This window comes from Camelina sativa, chromosome 15 (genome assembly GCF_030686135.1).
Source record: "Camelina sativa cultivar CO46 ecotype springtype chromosome 15, ASM3068613v1".
NCBI classification, from domain to species: Eukaryota; Viridiplantae; Streptophyta; class Magnoliopsida; order Brassicales; family Brassicaceae; genus Camelina; species Camelina sativa.
Genome location: NC_141894.1, coordinates 22451459 through 22473733, shown reverse-complemented (window position 1 = coordinate 22473733; position 22275 = coordinate 22451459). Strand labels below are relative to the sequence as shown.

The following is a 22275-nucleotide window of genomic DNA, read 5'->3' as shown; positions in this document are numbered from 1 at the left end:
GATTTAACCCGTAAAACATATATAATTTAGTAAAAAAAATGATTGTTGTTTATTGAGTGCAACTAAACAATTAGAAGTGTCAAATGATATTAATATTTCTATTTAACTAATCATAGATCAGACTAATTTTAATTCTAACCCGTTTAAACATTTGATTGGTGAGCTCTTAAAATAAATGTTATTTCGTATTGGTGCGCTTTAAAAAGTTATACGAATATATGATACATAGAAATACATTGAAAATCGGTTGTATCATTTAAATTTGAGGGATTATAACATCTCTAAAGATAGTTTTGGAGATTTTATGGGTTAAAACTTTAATGGTTAGAGTTGTTTTTGGAAAATACGAAATGTATAGTTGTTGTTAAGATTTTATGGTAATAAAGATAACAAATGTTGGTCAATTTAAGAAGTTTTAGTAATTAAATTTCTGTGCAATGTTATTTTTGAAAATTTTTGAAGTGTTAATGTTGTAATAAAAATTTAAATAAATAAAACTAAATGGCATAACATCAAAATGTATTTAAAAATGTTAATATAGATGTATAATTGTTAATTATCTTTCAATTAAAAGATAAAAAATTATAAAAAGATTTAATAATAAACATTTATAAAAAGAAAAGAACCATAATCATGTCAGAATATTCAGGATTAGATTTACAATCGATACCTTCGAAAACGCACCGTTCTCTCTCTTTCGTAACCCAGAGATTTTTTTGTTGGTTTTGAAATTGACACAAACCTAAAACCCCAATTTCTTTGTTAAACAATGTCTTGGCTCTTCAAATCTCGCGGCGATGATGATGATCCCAAACCTACCTCTCCGACCACCGCTCATGGCGGTGTCAAAGAGGATCTATCTTCCATACTCCGTGGCGTTGTAGCTTTCCTCGCGCCGCCTCCTTCTGCTCCTTCAGTAGACGAACGCCGCCTTTTATCTGATTCACCAACTCAGCTAGCACTGGTCGGGATCCGCAACGATCTGGCTGAGATTCGTGGAAATTTCACGAATTTCGCATCTAATTTGCTCCAGTTTCCCAGTAAAAGAGAAACTAGTAGTAAACAATCTGTGTTTGAGGTTGAGGGTTTGGATCAAGTTCCTGGGATTTCTGAAGAAGTTGTTGATTTTGCGATTAAAATCGCCACCAGACCTGGTTGCTGGACAGATTTCCCTTTGTCACTCAACACTGGTAAAAAAGAACTCAAATCGGTTTTTTTTTTTTTTTTTTTTTTTTTTGGGAAAAGATTGATTGTGAGTATTGGTTTCGGAAGTCTACCCTTGGGATATTTATCTCTTGAAGCCCTGGTCTTTAGGATCTCTAGCTTCTCCATTATCTCTGGATTACATTTTTATATGCCATTTTGTTTCAGAGTCATTGTTCTGTGTATAGCCTATTGTCAAAACTTATATTGGTGGTTTCCATCTATTTTCGCTATTAATCTCTCTTGATCCAAACAACGCTGAAGAAAGATTTATTTAGTGAATTATGTATGATGAAGTTTGGTTATGATTACTTACCGTGTCGTGTGTTTTTTAGAAAAAGATTGATTGGTTGGTTGTATTTTCCATTATTTTTAAGGGAGTTCCTAGGGTTTTAGAGATTTAGGATAGAACGTCTCCTCTTGGGATATATTTCTCCAAGCTCGGGTCTTTAGGATCCCTAGCTTCCCATTATCTCTGTAGATCTCATTTCCATTTGGCACTTTTGTCTCAGAGCTTAAATCTTTGATGTTTTTTTAATTTCCAATCGCATACCTACGGTCTGTACAACCCAACCCAGTATATAATCTTGGTTAGCTTGGATATATTGTCGAAGCACTTACTGGAGAAACATGATTGTGCTTTTAAATAATATAGTTGACATTTTTCAGTTGCGAAACATGATTGTCCTGCAGTCTTTCTCTCTTGTTGTGTAATTTTCTAGACCTTTTCAAATAGGATTTTGATTGTTTCTACAATTTATTGGTTGTAGACTCCCCTGTTCATTAGATGGATCTCTTGAGGGATTAAGATTAGGCTTGTCCGGTTCAGCTGTCTCCTCTTGGGATATACTTCTTCAATCCCGGATCTATTGACTCATGCTTCCTATTACTTTCTGTGGATCATCATATGGAACATACCCATATGCAACTTCGATTCTTTGTTTCTTATTTCCAAAAACATATATTCATTTTGTACAACCTAGTACAGAGGCTTCATTAGGTTGAAAATATTTTCGATGCAGTTAAAGGAAAGAGCAATATCTTCTTGCTGCACAACCTAGTAAATACGCTTGGTTTGCTTGGCAATACTGCCTAAGTACTGCCAGGAAAAAAAGATCGGGGGGTTTTTGTACTGAACTATCCTGAAGTTTTTCTCTAACTTTTGATGCCCACATTGCAGAATTCGAACTATCTGAGGCTCAGAGGGCACATGCATCAGCCATTGAACATCTGGTTCCTGGCCTTGTAGCTGTGAAGAATGAAGTTAGCATTTACATAGATGAAGAACACTTCTGGCTGATTTATTTTATTTTGCTGATGCCGAGACTGAATGGACATGATTTTGAACTCTTAGCAACCTGCAAGGTAAGGCTTTATACTAGACATGCATCCTGCAGAATGTTCAGTATCTGATTCTGTAATATAATTACTTCTTTTACGGATTAAACTAAGAACAAGTTTAGAAACGGTAAACGCAAAAAAAATTTGTCTGATGCTTTTGAAATTGGATGCTTCTTGTCTTTTTATTTGCTCTGCATTTTTTGGCATATTACTATGGTACCATTTTCTGAATCGTTGATAACTATATTGCGCGGCACAGGTATTTGAAACAAGGGATCAACTTTTACTAAAGCTGCAAAAGAAAGAGGCAGGGTCAAGCAAGAGGTCTGTTGGACACGAAACTCCTGTAGAAGGTAGCAGTAGGGCAACAGAAACCGTGGATGGAGTCATGGACAAGATAGAGACTCTGAAAATTGAACAGAGAGAGATAAGTGATGAATCATCTGAAGAAAGACGGAGGAGTTTCAGAGATGAAGAGGTAATCTCCTTCAGTGATCTAGATGTAGACGATCTATCGGAGAAGCCATGTTCCAACACGAGTAAACTGAAAAGACCAGCATCAAACGCAAGCGGTTCAAGCTGGGTTCAGCTCAGCAGGAGTCAAGTTGGAAACAGCAAGGATTCCGAAGGTGATTCCAGTGACTGGCTTCCGATCGGCGATTCTGATTAATGTTGAATGTATAAATTGGATATTACTGTAAAGTTACGACTATTGAACGTAAACGTAGCACATTTTAGTAATCACCTTCGGAATCCTTGTCGTAAAGTTACGACTATTGAACGAAACGTAGCACTTTTTAGTAATGAACTTTAATGTGACTCTGCTACAGCGCGGAGGAAAATGTGTAGTAGGATTGCATCCCTATATTAGTCTAATCTAACATTAAGGGGATACAATACACATTTAAATTAACATAATAATATAGTATAACCTAGTTTCTTAGAACATATGCATTGGTAGAACAAGTCAAAGTTTCTCATATATATTATTTTAATAGATTTATATAATTTAATTTTTAATTTAAATTTAAAAAAAGAAAAAATGAAACAAAACAATAGAATGGTGACATGTATGAGATATGTCTCTCATCAAGTTTCTCATAGTTTCTCATATTAGAATTGTTTCTCTCTCCTCTCTCCAACTTTTTATTATTTTCATTTTTTATATTGGTGAGAATCAGGCTGAGAAACCCCAATGCACATACTCTTACTACATTATATCAGTCTACTATACAATTGTTTTTTAGAATAAATATAAGTAAATGACCAAAAATAATGCAATTACGTTGTGTTTGGGCTTAGTTGGGCCGGAATTGTGTTTTAAATATCATTAAAATCATTTCTAAACAATGCTTTGGACTTTGTTAAAAAAAAGAAAACATTGGCTGGGAAATGAATAGTTTTCCCGATCACCCTCACCAAAAGAACTCATCGACTGCGTTCCTATTTCTCAAATTATTTGACCATCTAGTTCTATACCAGCAATTGATTGATACACGATTATTCTAATTACACACTGTAGTCTATTTTCCGTGAAACAATTTTGGGGAGCCAGTTGTAATCAAGAACAACCACATCTTCACAGACGGTGGATTTGGGTGTGTGGCTTACAAATCACCGACGCATCTAAATTAATTGGTGTAAGTTGATTCTGATAACAGTAAATAGAATTACATATCACTACAACACTGGGTTTGAATTCTGACTAATATTGTTTTCAATTTGAGTAATTCTTATAATTCGTTTTCATTAATTTTATCAAATTGATATGAAAATATTAGTCTTCAGCAATTTCTGTTAATTATATATGTATCCTTTGCCTTAATTCTTAATCATCTTATTGATATGTCCTAATTTTTCAGTAAATATTGAAATGAAGATCTAACCAAACAGACGGACAAAGAGAGAGAGAGATGATGTACGCCGGATTAAACTGTGGGTTTTACTAATCTTATAAACTAATCCCAGTTAATTGGTTAAGTTGATTTTTGATTCAAAACTGTAATATATATCAGGTACCTTTGTGGAACACTCTTGCTTGGTTTGGATAATCATTTTTTCAACATAATTAATAATGGTAAGTCTTCTTCAGTTGAAAAAAATTCATATGTTTGATTGGTTGTTACATATATAAACTTAGATAAAATGATTGCCAACCTTAATTAGGAAAGAAACATAACCTTGTTTATTATCATTTTCATTTATCAAATGAAATTACTAAACAACTTAAAAATGATGAAGCAGAAAAATTGAATTTTTTTAAAGTACTGGAACATAAATAATAATCATTCTTGTAATAATCCCCTGGCCATACTGGAAAAAAGCCTTTAGAAACAAATGTGCAAAAGTGAATAGTTTTTTAAGGATGAGACTTCATATTCTCTTTGCCTAGTGGTATTTATAAAGGTTTTTCATCTAGGGTTTTTCGGAATTTGGTTTTTCACAATTATGGATCAAAGTACCCAAATCGGAAAAGGAAAACATGTTCGTAGTAAGTGACTCATTTTATGTGAAATATTTTGAACATGAAGGTGGTACAAAGTTTATGTGTACTTTTGTTAAGCTTACCGAGACATCAGCTAGGACCATTTCCAGGGTCGTACCAGAGTAGGTGGTATACTGCTGCCAGCTATGGACGATTTTGACTTGGATCTTCCAAACAGTCTTGAAAGGCTTGATGGATGCAAGATCAGTTATTGCTAAGTTGGCAGCCATTTCGTAACCTTAAGTGGGATGTACTGGAAAACTTTGTTGGAAGGTATGAAATTTATGTGTATTAGTAATGAGTATTTATAGGTAAATATATTCGATACATTATCGTAATTGATTTACTAATTAAGTCGGTAATCAAATTTTCGGAATTTTAGACAAATTAGTTTCGTTCCAGTTTTGTGGTGATCAATTTTGGAGATCAATTAGGGGACAAAAAATCCGTAAATCATATATATTTGTTATAGTTATGAGATCGTAGAAGAATGTATATGCGATTCCTTGTTTAGAAATTAATTAGTTAGTAGACTAATTTAGTAGACTAAAATGTAGGACAAAGTGACGGAAATATATTTGGTTCCGATATGATATCTAGAGTAAAGTTTGAATTTATGTTGATTAATAAGCAATATCTCATTATTGTTTTGTTGCCTAAATTGTAGAATTTAAGTTTATCGGATTTGGTTCGAGGATTAATAATTGAGTTTCGGTCGAAGATTAAAAATGAAGATGTAGAATTTGGATCACCCATGTGGAAATTTTGGGTAAAGACGACCCGTATCCGAAGTACTTTATTTCGGGTTAATTTATAGTTATAACCCAACCCAAAAATAATTTTGTACTTCTCGTTTACTAATATAGAGATTGGCGACTTGATGATGTCTAGAGTTAGAATAGGAAAATGCTGTCCTACATATCGCCTTTACATATATATCTTCATTTCAGACATTATCACGGGGATATGGATTGTTGATCAGTGTCCACAAATCACAACCCCAAAAAAACCAGGTCTATCTATCTACAAGTAGAAAGAAGCAGTGGCTCATAACTCATTTTAGGCTGTAACAGGTCAACGAGTGGCCGGCCACTGGATGTGGTGGAAGAATCTAAGCCATTAAAATAAAAAATATAGCACCTCAGGCGTCATTTGCATACATCGCAGCTGACAAAAGTTACGAATTAATGAGTCATCCATCTGTCATTTGGAATTTACGATCGGCCATATGCACTGACCACTGGCTCTTGTTGGACTGATACATGTTACCCGATTCGTACCCGTCCCGAGGAGGAAAAGAAATATCTTATATAGCTTTTGATTCAGGTTAATACAGTATCATACTCTATTATTCATTTGATAAACGATAGGGTACCGCATTATTGACTGTGTAATATATATATATATATATACATATACTATATACATTATATTGTTAGAAATATATATTTACATATAATAATGTATAAAACACATTAGTTTTCATTTATTTGTCATGCTACAGAACCATATTATTTTTTATTTGGAAGAGGATAAAATTAAATAAAATCTTGAACACTGTTTTTTTGGATAACATACTATGGTTTTCTCCAAGTACCATGTTATGTTATAATATATCAAGTTATTTACAAAAATAAGTAAACAACACCCCAATCAAGTTTTCTTTTTTTCTTCCATAAATTAATTTAAGAAAAGCTTATTGTTATTTATATGTAATTCACACTTCTTTATTGTCATTAGATTAAGTGGTCAATTCGGACTTTTTGCAGAAAACCAGATATGGTAAAAAAGAGGATTATTATAGAAAAGAGGCTTTGTTGGCCCAAAACTTTGAAAAATGTATGATTATCCGGACTCTCAATTATAGGCCTTTTGTTTTAGATAAAATTTCAGTTTTGCCCTCTGTATCTTCTCCTTCCTCTTTTCATGACGCAACAACAACAACAAAAAAAAATTCTGCCGCCGATCAACACAAAACCTCTTTCAACCAAAACTATGGCTTCTCTGATCCAATAAATCCAAAACCATAGCTTCTCTAATCCATTAAACTCAAAACCTCTCTCAATCTCTATTTTGTTTTGCATGAAAAAATCTAAACCCTAAGAGAATAGTATCTAGTAAACCCAAGGGTTTAAAATCATAAACACTAAACCAATCAAAATTACCTTCGATTTTTATGAGTCAAATGAAGAAACTACTGAGAAGGAGAGATAATCAGATCTCACCATTCACGGCGGCGGTTGGTGGGCGAGAGAGAAAGGATCGAAATAGAGAGAATGGTTTACCAGGACAATTTTGTCTTTTTATAAATATTTAAAGGTTTAATTCTGAAAGTCCGGATGATTAGTCCTAAATCCATAAGAATCTGAGAAAAAAGCCCCAATTCTGTAATTGATCTGGTGAAAAAGGGAATAGAGTGGTGAAATGAGAAGTTTGAAGAAATTAAAAAAGAAGAAGATGGTCCACGCACACATGTTCTTCTTTACATTTATGACACTACGTAACGAAATCATCACCAAACAACAAAAAGAGTATCCCACAGTGGCGGATCCAGAAAATTATTTTATCCGGGGCAATAATATTAAATTATTATTTTATTATGTTTTAAATAAAATTATATCAGTTAAAAAACTTTGATTAGTTTTTTCAAGTTAAGATAAGTAATAAAATTTTGTTTTATTAATAGAACATAGGAAATATAAACAAAATTAAGTTTTTGTATGATATTTTAATATTATACACAATACAAAAAGTGTATCTCAGAAGAAAATAAGATAATGGGGACAAAAAAAAAATATTTTAGTAGGGGCATACTTAATAACACATGTAAAATAACATTAATCTGAAAAAATTTACCCATGGCAAGTACCCGGTTTACCGTAACGTACGTCCGCCCTTGGTATCCCACATTTTCACATGTCAGTCTTGCTTCTTTCATCTGTCTTCTTTACCTCTCAAGTATATTGGAATTGGATATAACTGTAGGGAAAAAACTAAAATGACCCAAATTAAGCTACATAATATATTTTTATACATAATATATTCATATAAAAATTGTTGAATATTATTTTTGTCCATTATATTAAATTATATTTTTATTTTATGAATCTAACTTTTAAAATATATTTTAACATTATGTTTTTTTATATATTACATTTTTAAATAATAATTTGAAACATTATAATATTTTGTTTTTCGTTTTGTTTATTTTTAAAAATTGTAGTTAAATTTTTGTTGGTTTTTAGTCTTTCTACAATTCTAGTAATTGGACATAATGGAGTGTTAATCTAGCAACTAATTACCAAATTTGTGTCAAATTAGTATATTTTATGCTATTTGTTCTGCATTTTATGTAAATTGTGTCATGAATATGTATATAACTAGGATTGAACCTGTGGCACACCGCGCGGAATAATTTTTTCTTTTATATGTATATAATTTTTATGATTTTATATAAGAATTGACTAAGTTTCTTTGATTTTTAATACAGATGATGTAGTGTTATGTATATTTTAGCGATTGGCAATAAAAAATTGTGTTACTGAATTGTGATTATGAATAAATATTTCCATAAAAAAAAATATAATTAAAGATAATAAGATATTGTGAATATTTCATTCAATTTTTAATATTTCTTCAAATAGCAAAGAATAATTTATGTAAATCTTACAAATAAACGGTTAGAACATAAAATGTATTTTAAAAATGTTAATATAGATTCGTATATGAAACAACCGTTAAAGTATGTGGTTGATTAATGAAATTTTTTGAATACATACCTTAAACTTAATAGGAAATTTGAAATCTTTACTAAATTTTTTAAGTCTTTGAAATGTACCTTATGTATTGAACTAAATGACTATTTTGTCATCAATTACAAATTAACTAAAACTAAATACAATATAATTAAATTAATTTATTTGAAAATTTTATTTTTACAAACATTGTCTAAACTAGATATTCGGGTAAAATCTTGTAAAACATTGTGTAAATTATTATTTTTTAAATAATGAATTAATTTATTATAAATAATATTAATCAATAACTAAAAAATATATTAAGATAAACAAATAAAATATATAATTAAATTACTGTTTGAAGCTAAGCCGGATTTGAGCAAAAATTCATATGGTGTCAACGGCTTTGTCCAAGTATTGCAAGTGTGGGCATATGAAGCTATACCAGCGATTGGAAAGAAATGCGGAAACTTATGTAAAACTATGATGGAGTTTCCACCACTCCTGAGATGGAAGGGATTGAAAAAAAGATTTAGATATGATCTTCCCCAGAACAAGGAACTGGTATGTTTTATGTTCACATTTTAAGTCTAAATTTGGTTGCTTGTTTAAATATAATGCTGGTCTTTAAGTGTTGTCTGATAAATATTGCTTCGTAGTTTAGTCTTTAGCCTTTAAGGTAAAGATAACGTTGATTAAACTAATCATAGCTATAGGACGTTGAAAGTATTTGTTGTTGAAATACACTTTAACTATCATAGTATTTTACAGGTTTTCGTTAAAAGTGTTTTGGATAATAGTACCGATGATATATGGGTTGATGAAGAACAAGATATCACGGTCAATAATATGTTCTTGCTAATCTCTGGAAGGGCGGGTAAAGTCTTCGAGAAACAATTTTGGGAAGATAAAGGTCTATTAGCAGGACCTAAGAAAACAGTAGAAGAGGAAGATGGGGAATCACACAATCAAGAAGGCAGGCCTCTGAAAAAGAAACATTATGATGACGCCTTGAAGACAGTGTTTGTATATTCAGTGGAGCAAATGGGCGAGCGTCTACATAAAGGTTTCTCTTCACTCGATGTTGCTGTTAAAAAGATGGATTCAAGGATGGATAAACTTGAAGAGGGCATCAAAGAAATACAAGATACAGGTAAGGGATAGATAAGTTTGAGGCTGCTATCAAAAGAGGAAAAGAACCAACCACACTTGTGCATGCAGAACTTTTGAAAGACGATAGTTTTCTGAAAAACACCACGTTCCCTAGCAATGATCCTCTTAAAGACACCACATGCACTAACAAACCAAGTAAAAGTTTTGAAAAAATAATTATATATTTTAATTTATTTTGGTAATTGTTAACTTTAATAAAATAATAAAAAAATTGTGAGCTTTTAGAAAATAAATCAACAGTTCAAAAAAATCGACTATGTAACAAATCAATTAATAAAAGAATAAATCGACTTTTTAATATTAGTCAACAAAGAAAAAAATAAATCAGCAGGAATAAAATATAAGTCGACAGTTCAAAAAGTCAATCATATTAATAAGTTAACTTAAAATGAAATAAGTCTACTAAGACCAAACAAATCAACGGGGAAAAAATATAAGTCAACAAACAAAACAAATAAGTCAACATCATCAAAAGTCGACTTTGTAAAAATACAATCAAACAAAAAAAAGTCGACAATATTCAAAATAAATCGATGGAAAAATAAATAAGTCGACAAAAATTAAACTTAAGTCAACCATTCAAATATCGACCTTATTAATAAATCAATGTAGAATATAATAAGTCAACAATAAATAAACAAATCAACAGAAAACAAATATAAATCGATGAACAAAAAAAATAAGTCAACAGTTAAAAAAATCGACTATGTTATAAATCCACTAGCCATAACATAAGTCAACTGTTCTACTATAAGTCAATGACAAAGATAATTAAGTCAACAAAAGTAAAAAAACAAAACGATTGTTCAAAAAGTCGATAATATAAATAAATCAACCTTGATTAAAATAAGTCTAAAATATTGATATATATATATATATATATTGTATAATCTTGAATTATTTATTTTTAAATAAATTTAAATCTAAGTAATATCAACAAAAAAATTTAAATTCTTTTTCTTTAATCAAAATTTTAAGATAAAAAATTTATTCATGTAATCATTATTTAAGATAAAATAACTACTTTCGTTATAATTTTAAATTATTAAATAATTAATTCCGAATTTAACAATTTTAAAAAGTAATTTATTTTTAAAGTTGATTTATTTTTAAATATAAATTAAGTTTTTATTGTTTTTAATTAATTGTTAAAATTATTTAATACTAAAGGTAGTTCTGTCAATTTTCATTACAAAATGTGTAGTTTTCAAATAATTATAAGATTAAGTGTAATTTTCAAATTTCTTTTCAAATTTAGTATATTCTTCAAATTGTCCCTTGATTAATCGATAGTAGACCATCTTTAGTCCGACTGTCGTTGGCCATGTACTGGTCCTTGCCATCTTTAATTGTTTCTTATACGCATCCTCAATTATTAGTAAATTAACAGTCTATGATTGTGCTAGCTGCTATGCTGATTTCTTAGAACAACCACATTTCAACTCATGCTGTTGTTCCCTAACCTAAAAAAACCCTTTCATGGTGCATCCCAACTTGAGTATCATACGGTCCTCGAAAGCCACACCATTATTTCGAATAGACTTAACCGTCTTCTGTATGGTCCGTAACGGTCGATCGACTTGTGGAGAGCTTAGGAACACACACACACACAAAAGCGCGAAAACCAAATGTTATTCAATTTTCTAGTTTTTCCGATAGTGTTTTCACTTTATACTAATATTATTAAGATTGATGATAACAACGTACTCACATTTGGAATTTTAAATCATAATGTCCTAGTCATTGTAATGTCTCGCTAATTTGATTCATTACATTTCGTACTAGTTAAATGTACAAATTATATTAGTTAGAAGGAACCAAGATTGTACAGTGTTCAAACTGAAGTTACCTTTGTTAAAAACTGTAGTTAACCGAAGACAAAGAGGCAATTACAAAAGGAGTGAAAAAAAATTGGGGGACATGTGATGAGATATAGCGATGGGTCATGAAGGAAATCTTGTATTCTTATGATAATTGCCAACCATGCTTATTTTGGGGCGTCTCTTCTTATTGCAGAAGTAGCCCCCATCTTCACGTGATCCTTTCTTCCCATTCATTCTCTATATATTCATATACTCTTTCGTATAGTTCCTCCATCCACTCTAACTCAACATGGACTCTGTCAAACTCTCATCTCTCTCTCTCTACCTCTTTCTCCTTTTCATTATCAGTTTTCCCCAACATTCCCTCTCATGCGGCTCTTGCAACCCCCAAAAGGGCGGTAAGCCCTCCGTTAAACCCCCTGTACACGTTCCGAAGCTACCGGTTCCTCCAGTGACCGTCCCAAAGCTACCTGTTCCTCCCGTGTCTGGCATACCCATTCCTCCAGTGTCAGGGCTACCCGTTCCTCCTGTGACCGTCCCAAAGCTACCTGTCCCAAAAATACCGGTTCCCCCTGTAACAGTCCCTACGCTACCCCCAAAGCTACCTGTCCCAAAGCTACCCGTTCCTCCGGTGTCAGGGCTACCCATTCCTCCGGTGTCAGGGCTACCTGTTCCTCCTGTGACCGTCCCAAAGCTACCTGTCCCAAAGCTACCGGTTCCCCCTATAACTGTCCCTTCGCTACCCCCCAAGCTACCTGTCCCAAAGCTGCCCGTTCCTCCGGTGTCAGGGCTACCCATTCCTCCGATGATAGGCCCCAATCTGCCATTGCCACCTTTGCCAATTGTTGGTCCCATCCTTCCACCCGGGACAAAGCCACCGGCCCCAGGAGGCGGGGATTGTCCTCCACCCCCAGGGAGTGGGAAGGCGACATGTCCAATAGACACTCTAAAGTTGGGTGCCTGCGTTGACTTATTGGGTGGTTTAGTAAAGATAGGGCTTGGGGATGCAGCTGTTAACAAATGCTGTCCGTTACTTAAAGGCCTGGTTGAAGTGGAAGCTGCCGCTTGTCTCTGCACTACCCTTAAGATCAAAGCTCTTGACCTCAAGCTTTACGTCCCTGTTGCTTTTCAGCTTCTTCTTACCTGTGGAAAAAATCCACCTCCAGGCTATACTTGTTCCATATGATAAAGCTCACTTCACTTGAAGGGTATGCTATTTCCCTCTCGTTTTTATTAAAACTTGGAACTTAAAACGTAGGTACCACGGCATTACACAAACGTCCAAGTACCTATAAGTAGATATAACGAATCCATGACCAAAATTTATTTGATTTTTTTTTTTGGTTACGCAGATAGTTTGGAGAAAAAAGTGAGAAGAGAAAAGAAGAGCTCCAATATTTCCTTTGTTGGTTTATCTAATCATATCATATCCCGTTGATTCTTTCCTCTATATATCGTTCCCCTCTGCTTGTATCAACAATTAATGTGTGTGTTTCTAGACAAATGACTCTTCTCTTTGTATTGAATGATTTGAAATCTTTTTTGATATTTATTTGGGGTGAGTATAACCTCTATAAATTACTACGATAAATCAACATATTAATTTTATCCCAAATTAATATTTTTTGTTCAATTAGTATATCGATAAATTAATCACTCCATAAATTAATAACTCGGTAAATTAAAAAAAAATATATAATCTAATATTGATTTACTAGGTAACAACTTGCACTATATCCGAGATAATTCGACTCAAATAAAATTATTATATGTAATCTAAGATCTGTTTTTGTAAACCAAAATCTGTAATTGAAGTTTTTTTTTAAAAAATTTACGTTTATTTCATTTAACATACATTTCACTTATGAAATATTTGAATGTAGAAGAAGCTTTTAAAAAATATTATGAAAATATAATTAAATCCGATATCAAAATATATCTATGTTCTTAAAAAATATACTTTTAATGAATGTCGTTTTTCTTTTGAGTTTTGAATATAAGCATGAATATATTTCGTAGGCGTGTTTTTTCAGAATTCCTCTATAATCCTAAATTCCTAATACGTTTGGTGATCATGATTATATCCTCACATATATAATTTTTAAAATTATACATATTTTGAACATTAGGTACTACAATCATGATGAATTAATTTTTCCAATTCCCTGAAATATAAATTTGAAGAACATGATAGAACATTGCAATTACCCCTACGTTATAGTATCCATTTTGTCTTTGAATTCATATAAGAACGTATGACTTTGAGTTCTAAAATTTATCAATTACATTTTTTAAGTGAGTGGGTTTCGAATATCTATATGACTCCGTATATTATTAAGAGTAATCTTTTGTTAATGATTATTAAGATTGTTCAATTTTTGAATAATAAAAAAAAAGTATAGTAATAAGAGAACGATTTGAGAGTTATAGTGGCCGCTCATTGTCGCTTCTAGAGAGTTTTAGAGAGAAATAGAAGTTTTTGAGAGTTTTGGTAGATTTTTGTGTTAGGAGCGCAAAAATCGAATTGAGAAAAGATGCGAATTATATTTAAATTAACGAAATTTGAAACGAATTACAACAGCATAATATAAAGGATAAAATAAATCATGGAGGCAAGATATTATATCTCTTTCCTAAATTCAATAAATCTGTCGTAAGTGCTTTCCGACAATCATGATTTATGAATCTTAGGATACAACGGATCACAAACTATTACAGTAGCACACCAGTAATAGAACTCAAGCGAACAGATCTACGTTATACTCTCGAGGCTACTAAACTAAAAACTTACTTGGACTAAGCAAGAGAGAGGGAGAGAGAGATCTTCCGAGGAAAGAGTATTTGTGTTTTTGTGTGTGTGAAATAATGAGAGTTTGTGCCTCTATATATAGTAGAAGGAGGGAGGTCTCAAGAAAATATTCACTGAATATTCTCGGAGTACTGCCCAAGTTTGTTTGGAGTTCACACCAAGTCTTTCCAAAAAATTAAATGAGTCTACAGCAGTCTCAAGAGCCAAAAAGCCCAAAAGCCCAAGAGGCCACAGTCCGCGTCCACGACCAGCCCGGCCCACCCCGCGTCCGTACCTTTCCCTTCCCGCGTCCGTGCCCGGTTCGGCTCGTGTGTGGGAACCTTTCCTCTTCCTTCTACACACTTTTGAAACTAGAAGAGTGTGAAACTATATATATATATATATATGAGTGAAAAATCAGTCATATTTCCGATGTGGGATATTTCCCAAACTATCCCAAGTAGCTCACTTCACACTCTTATTTCTCATTCAAATCAACTCTGTTTTGGACATAAGAGTATACCATCTTGTAGTACCCGTTACCTTCTTTCCATTGCCCTATCGAACAGACAATTCCGAGCAGCCATTTGACTGGAATTTGGCCGGAAAGTCACCGGAAAGTCACTGTCCCAAAACCTCCAATTTTCTGAAAACTTGTTTCTGAAAATTCAGTTCCAACAATCCCCCTCATGAATAGAAATAAGTCTAAACATATGACGACAAAACTAACCCTATAGACTGACACTACTATCTAGACTAGACAGACTTTGGAGAGTATATGCGAAAACTAATTGTATCTGAGTTGGTGGCGTTTTTCATCCTTGAACCGACTCATTGTTATACTTGTCGAGTTTACTCGGCCAGTTGGTGAACATGATGTCTTGAACCATCCGGATTTGTATGTAAACTTAGACAGCATGCATAACACAGCTTCGTTTTCTCGTAGAACGAGGTTCTCTATTGTGTTCATTGTGGCCTTGAACATGCCTGGTTAATCATGAGTGAACTTAGAGAGTATAGCCTCATATATTCTCCTAGAAACGGCCCCATTTCACACTCACAAGGTGATTTTAATAGCTGCTTGTATTTAAAAAAATATCCTGTAATTATTTCAAATATTTTACAAAGCTACATTTCAAATCATTAAAAGCATATGCTTAACCTCTAACATACAGGAAGCACTTTACATCATTTTAGGAACTGGGAAAAGAAAAAAGTCTTGTAGTGCTTGTAGCAGATTCAGCTTGATTTAGTTGTCACTTTAAACCTAGGTCATGGGGACTCCAATCTGAGTAGGTGGGGTTACCATCAAACCTCCTCTTAAGTCGTAGGCTTTAAACCCATTCTTCTTGATGACTTTATAACTTGATCTCGCGCCAAAACTTTTGTAAATGGATCCGCTAGGTTTTCTTTCGTATGGATGTAATCAATCGTAACTACACCAGTTGAGATAAGTTTTCTAACAGTTTTATGTCTCCGTCTGATGTGACGAGATTTGACATTGTAATGGGTATTCCTTGCCCTACCCAAAGCCGATTGACTATCACAGTGTACACGTATTGCAGGCACAAGATTCCCCCACAGTGGGATGTTTTCCAAGAAATTACGAAGTGATTCAGCTTCCGACATAGCTATCTCCAAAGCTATGAATTCAGATTCCATAGTTGATTTAGCTGTAAAAGTTTGTTTGGAAGACTTCCAGGACACTGCTGCACCTCCAGGTGTAAAAACATATCCACTTGTGGACTTTGAGTTTCTCGAGTCTGCGATCCAGTTGGCATCACTGTAACCTTCCAAAACTCCGGGTTCTCTACCATAGTGCAAGCCATGATCTTTGGTATAACGTAGATAGTCCAAAACTCTAGTTATAGCCATCCAATGCTTATGTCCTGGATTACTTGTGTAGCGACTAAGTACATTGACAGAGTGCGCTAAATCTGGTCTTGTACAGTTTGTCAAGTACATTAGACTGCCAATTACTCTTGCATACTCCACCTGTTGCACAGGTTCACCAGAATTTTTGGTCAAGTGAATTTGAGGATCCTCTGGAGTTTTTGCAGTCCCATTTGAGTAACGCTTGAATCGATCTAGCACTTTTTCAGCATAGTGGGTTTGAGACAAGATAAGGCCCTCATCAGTTCTGATGATTTTTATCCCCAAAATTACATCTGCTAAACCCAAGTACTTCATGTCAAAATTTCTTTTGAGCATGTTTTTCGTTTGAGTTATGATGTCTTTGTTGCTTCCAATAATGAGCATATCATCTACATATAAGCATAACAAAATGTACCCTGATGGAGTAGTTTTGTAGTATATGCATTTGTCACATTCATTAATGCGAAAACCATTAGACATCATCATACTGTCAAACTTCTCATGCCACTGCTTAGGAGTCTGTTTGAGTCCATATAATGACTTTACAAGTTTACTCACTTTGTGTTCTTGTCCTGGAATAACAAATCCCTCAGGTTGTTTCATGTAGATTTCCTCTTCTAAATCTCCATGGAGAAAAGCAGTTTTACATCCATTTGATGGATTTCAAGATATCTCAAGGCTGCAATACCTATGAGCTTCCTGATCGAAGATAGTCTTGTTACCGGTGAATAGGTATCAAAGAAATCTAAGCCTTCTTTTTGCCAAAATCCTTGCACTACAAGCCTAGCCTTGTACCGCTCAATATCGCCATTTGGTTTTCGTTTTATCGTAAAAATCCATTTACATCCCAAAGGCTTAAATCCTTGTGGTAGATCTGCCATCTCGTAAGTATGATGTTGCATGGTAGAGTCTATTTCAGTTTTGACTGCTACCTCCCAATAAGGTGCATCAGGTGTAGACATAGCTTCTGCATATGTTCTTGGTAGATTTTCAGCTAGAAATGCCATCATCAGAAAATCATCACCAAACAATTTACTTTTGTGAGCTCGTTTGCTCCTTCTAGGTTCCAGTTCTGTTTCTCCAGAAGTAGTACTCAAAGTATTGCCAGCTTCCAAAGTCGATGCATCTCGTTGTTCACGAGTCCGTTTTTTAGTTTTCCTAAAGGGGAAAATGTCTTCAAAAAATGAAGCATTTCTCGATTCCATAACTGTATTCACATAGATATCTGATTTATGAACCAGAAATCGATATGCACTACTGTTATGTGCATATCCGATGAAGATACAGTCTATGGTCTTAGGCCCAATTGTGACCTTTTTAGGAGGTGGTACAACCACTTTTGCTAAACACCCTCACACTTTGACGTATTTGTACGAAGGTACCATACCTTTCCAAAGCTCATATGGTGACTTGCCAGTAAAGTTATGCGGTATCCTGTTGAGGATGTAATTAGTGGTAAGCAAAGCTTCCCCCCCCCCCACATGTTCTGTGCTAACCCAGATTCTTTCAACAACACATTCATCATCTCTTTTAGAGTTCGATTCTTTCGTTCCGCTACTCCGTTAGATTCTGGCGAGTAGGGAGCGGTTGTCTAATATATAATTCCTTTTTCTCTGCAAAATGCATTGAACGGCTCATTATATTCTCCTCTTCTATCACTTCGAACTACTTTTATAGTTTTCTGAAGCTGATTTTCTACTTCGAGGGTGAACTCTTTGAATTTTACCAATGCTTCATCTTTGCTATGCAAGAGATATACATAGCAATATCTTGTGCAATCATCAATGAAGGTAACAAAGTATTTCTTCCCACCTCTAGTTTTCACATACTTTAAATCACATAAGTCTGTGTGAATTAAGCCTAGAGGTTCGGTTGTTCTTTCAACGCGTGGTGAAAGAGTTTTAGTGAGTTTGGCCTGTGCGCACACTTCACATTTTTCTTGGTTAGTTTTGAATTTCGGAATCAAATTCAAGTTTTGCATTTTTCGCATTGTTTTGTAATTGACAGGTCCTAAACGTTCATGCCAAGTAGTAAACGACTCATCCAAGTAAGCAATAGGGTTTTCTTTCATTTCAGCAACAGAAGCAAAAGCTACAATTTTTCGGATGGACTGTCGTTACAGACATCTTGATCAGTCCACCCTTAACAAAACCCTTTCCCAAATACATCCCATTTTTCTTAAGAACTAACTTATCAGCCTCAAAATTGATGGAAAACCATGCTTGCTTAGCACTGTTCCAGAGATGAGATTCTTCCGCATGTCAGGTACGTGCTTCACGTTCTGCAAGGTGAGCTCAAGATCAGAAGTTAGCTTCAGAAACACTTTGCCTTTACCTTCAATCTTGGACATCGCCTTGTTGCCCATGAAAAGCTGCTCATTTGACTTGTTCTGCACATAGGTGGTGAACATGGTCCTATCAGAGCATATGTGTGTGGTAGCACCAGTGTCGTAGTACCACTCCAATGGGTTGTCTTCCACCATGTTACATTCAGTAACCACCGCAACCATGTCTTCTTCAGTTAGGTTTGCCTGCAACTTGAGATCTTTTGCTTTGCTTTTGCAAACATCAGCCTTGTGTCCAATCTTACCACAATGATAACACTTTCCTTTGAACTTCCTCTCAAGGTTTCTCTTCTTGAAGTTTGGTCCAGATGACACCTTCAATGGTTTATGAGGAATAGAGATCCCGTTTTCCTTGCCTTTAAACTTGGCCTTATGCTCAGCTACATGAACATCATGCCCATGGCTTTGAGCATCTGAATGAGCTCCACGATTGTTGTCCTCAACTCTCAAGCGACGAATGAGATCATCAAAAGACATTGCCTTACGCTTGAAGTTAAGATAATGCTTGAAATTCGACCAGCTTGGTGGTAGCTTCTCGATCAAGCAATTCGTTTTGAAGACATTACAGATCGACATCCCTTCCAAATCGATCTCATGAAAGATGCGTTGAAGAGCCTCCACTTGTTCTATAATTGGTTTGGAATCCACCATCTTGAAGTTAAGGAACTTCGTAGTTGAGAATTTCTGCATCCCAGACTCATCAGTCTTGTACTTGGTCTTCAAAGCTAGCCACAATGCTTTTGAAGTCTTGTACATACTGTAGAGGTCATACAGATCATTGACCAAACAGTTCAGAATCTGACCTTTGCAACAATAGTCTCCTTGAGCCATGCTATCCATACTTCCAACCACATACACATTAGTGTCACCTTGTGGAAGCGTTGGTGGATCCTGTGTGAGGTACCTTTCCATGTTCATGCTGGCCAAGTAGTAGTGCATCTTGTTTTGCCACGTTTTGAACCCAGCTTTGCCATCAACTTATCTGGCATCATCCCTTGGGAAGCCGAAGGTGGTATCCCCATGTGGGTTGATCCATTACCGAACAGATTTTGGCGCACGTTGTCCATACCCAAATCGGTAAGCTTCGTGTTTTCAAGTTCTTTAGCAAGGCGTAAAGCCAACTCCGCAGGAGTTTAACCAGGGGTTGCAGGAATCCTAGCACCGTCAACGTTATTGTTGTTGTCTCCAGATATTTTTCTGTTTCACAATAAACAGATATGATTAATATATTAATCAAACAATTCAAGTATTTGTTTTGCAAACTCGCTTAACAAGCGTTCGCAGAAACTTATTTCACAAACTCACTCCATTAAGAGCGTTTGTGGAAACCAGAGAGAGTAGAGAAGAATGAATTAAAGTAAAAAAAATTTCAAAAACTTTCCCCGTAAGCACCGAAAGATGAAAGCAGAAACAGCTTTTTAGAAGATTTTGAAATCGTTTTTAAAATAAAAAATTCAAAAAATTCTCAATCCGTTTAAAGCGATAAGCAGAAAGCAGATTTATTGAATTAAGACTGTTAGGAGCGCAAAAATTGAATTGAGAAAAGATGTGAATTATATTTAAACTAACGAAATCAGAAACGAATTAGAACAGCATAATATAAACCATAAAATAAATCACGGAGGCAAGATATTATATCTCTTTCCTTAATTCAATAAATCGGCCGTAAGTGCTTTCAGACAATCACGATTTATGAATCCCAGGATACAACTGATCACGAACTATTACAGTAGCACACCAGTAATAGAACTCAAGCAAACAGATCTACGTTGTACTCTCGAGACTACTAAACTAAGAACTTACTTGGACTAAGCAAGGGAGAGGGAGAGAGAGATCTTCAAAGGAAGGAGTGTTTGTGTTTTTGTGTGTGTGAAATAATGAGAGGTTGTGCCTCTATATATAGTAGAAGGAGGGAGATCTCAAGAAAATATTCACTGAATATTCTCGGAGTACTGCCCAAGTTTGCTTGGAGTTCACACCAAGTCTTTCCAAAAAATTAAATGAGCCTACAGCAGTCTCAAGAGCCAAAAAGCCCAAAAGCCCAAGAGGCCACAGCCCGTGTCCACGACCAGCCCGGCCCGCCCCGCGTCCGTGCCCGGTTCGTCTCGCATGTGGGAACCTTCCTCTTACTTCTACACACTTTTGAAACTAGAAGAGTGTGAAACGACATATATATGAGTGAAAAATCAGTCATATTTCTGATGTAGGATATTTCCCAAACAATCCCAAGTAGCTCACTTCACATTCCTATTTTTCATTTAAATCAACTCCGTTTTGGACATATGAGTATACCATCTTGTAGTACTCGTTACCTGCTTTCCATTGCCCTATCGACCAGACAATTCCGAGCAGCCATTTGGCCAGAAAGTTGCCGGAAAGTTACTGTCCCAAAACCTGCAATTTTCTGAAAACTTGTTTCTGAAAATTCAGTTCCAACATTTTGGAGATTTATAGCTGTTCTTGAGAGATCTGAGGCTAGCATCGTGTTAGAAGCTTGCTAGGAGTGTGTTTTTTTTGTCAATTGCTGGTCAGAATCTTCTGTTAGAAAGGTGAGTGCATGACCATTGCTGATCTAAGCCTGTAATTCCTTTGTTTTGCTTGTTTTATGTCTATTTGTGGTTGTTTTCTTGCTTGTTGTGGTTGTTTCATGGTTCCTATGTCCTTATGTGGCTTTTAAGTGATCCTTAGACGATATGGAGGTGGTGGGAAGCGATGAACAAACTCCTGGCTTTGAGCAGAACGTATCTGCAGGGTCGGTATCGATCAACACCAAGTGTGGGTGTTTGTCGACACCAAGGAGTTTGATGGCACGGAGAATTGTACAAGTGTCGGTGTTAGGGTTTCCGGGTCGAGGAGGGGTGTTGATCGACACTATGAGGCAGAGTTGGTCGACACCAAGAGGCAGTGTCGGTCGACACCAAGGGTCGACACCAAGAGTCAGTTTCGGTCGACACCAACCCTTTTAGTAGGCGGCTGATACTTGTTTATCATGGTTTGTTTGTGTTGTTTGTTGATTGTTAAACTATGGATTCTCAGTTGGTTGTGTGTATAGCCCAGTAGATGGGAGGATTGCCTCACTGAGTGTTTATGACAATACTCATGCATCTCAATTGTTTGTGGTGCAGGTAAAAGCAAAGTGTGATCGTGGAATTAAGGCAATGAAGAGAAGGATGTTCTAGTGGCTCGGTTGGTGTTTGTCTGACTTCTGTTAGGTTGCTAGAGTTGAGTCCTTAGAGCATCTCCAACTGATCCCTATTTTCTTCTCTATATATAGAGGAAAATATAGAAATCTCTATTTTAGAGGTGAGAATAGAGATGGGTTTGAGTAAAACTCACTTCTATTATAGAGAAAAAAATAGGGAAAACCATTGGAGATGGTCTTAGAATGTTGTCTAGGATTGCTGGTTCTTTGGTTTATGTTAGAATGATTTATTGTTTTAGTTGTTATGGAATTATTATTGGTTTGTTGGTTATTTGATAATTGCTGGTAGATGTTATTGGTTTAT

General features: G+C 34.8%; 3 protein-coding genes across 3 annotated transcripts; 2 read left to right on the top strand and 1 right to left on the bottom strand.

Annotated features, from left to right (window-relative positions):
• The first annotated feature begins 629 nt into the window (after window positions 1–629).
• LOC104747255 (uncharacterized) lies at window positions 630–3330 on the top strand. Its single transcript, XM_087486888.1, has 3 exons — window positions 630–1190; window positions 2384–2568; window positions 2804–3330. Exons 1-3 carry the CDS (start codon window positions 770–772, stop codon window positions 3212–3214), a joined length of 1017 nt encoding a protein of 338 aa, XP_087343014.1. The 5' UTR covers window positions 630–769; the 3' UTR covers window positions 3215–3330.
• An 8568-nt stretch (window positions 3331–11898) lies between these two features.
• On the top strand, window positions 11899–13377 carry LOC104747254 (uncharacterized). The gene is made up of 2 exons (XM_010468857.3): window positions 11899–12970; window positions 13115–13377. The coding sequence occupies exon 1, from the start codon at window positions 12052–12054 to the stop codon at window positions 12946–12948; it is 897 nt and encodes a 298-aa protein (XP_010467159.2). The 5' UTR covers window positions 11899–12051; the 3' UTR covers window positions 12949–12970; window positions 13115–13377.
• A 2493-nt stretch (window positions 13378–15870) lies between these two features.
• On the bottom strand, window positions 15871–19708 carry LOC147926913 (uncharacterized). Its single transcript, XM_087487235.1, has 4 exons — window positions 18616–19708; window positions 18442–18516; window positions 17114–17767; window positions 15871–16997 (listed from the first exon to the last, which is right to left on the bottom strand). Exons 1-4 carry the CDS (start codon window positions 19706–19708, stop codon window positions 15871–15873), a joined length of 2949 nt encoding a protein of 982 aa, XP_087343361.1.
• Between the last annotated feature and the right edge of the window lie 2567 nt (window positions 19709–22275).

Excerpts from the sequence above, each read along its gene's own strand:
- LOC147926913 (XM_087487235.1), bottom strand. The coding sequence starts at position 19,708 with ATGCACTACTACTTGGCCAGCATGAACATGGAAAGGTACCTCACACAG. Across the intron at positions 17,768-18,441 it reads GTTTACTACTTGGCATGAAC|CAAAAGTGGTTGTACCACCT; the intron begins GTTTAGGACCTG and ends GAGGGTGTTTAG. Across the intron at positions 16,998-17,113 it reads TTCGATCAGGAAGCTCATAG|GACAAGAACACAAAGTGAGT; the intron begins GTATTGCAGCCT and ends TTGTTATTCCAG.
- LOC104747255 (XM_087486888.1), top strand. The coding sequence starts at position 770 with ATGTCTTGGCTCTTCAAATCTCGCGGCGATGATGATGATCCCAAACCT. Across the intron at positions 1,191-2,383 it reads CCCTTTGTCACTCAACACTG|AATTCGAACTATCTGAGGCT; the intron begins GTAAAAAAGAAC and ends CCCACATTGCAG. Across the intron at positions 2,569-2,803 it reads AACTCTTAGCAACCTGCAAG|GTATTTGAAACAAGGGATCA; the intron begins GTAAGGCTTTAT and ends TGCGCGGCACAG.
- LOC104747254 (XM_010468857.3), top strand. The coding sequence starts at position 12,052 with ATGGACTCTGTCAAACTCTCATCTCTCTCTCTCTACCTCTTTCTCCTT.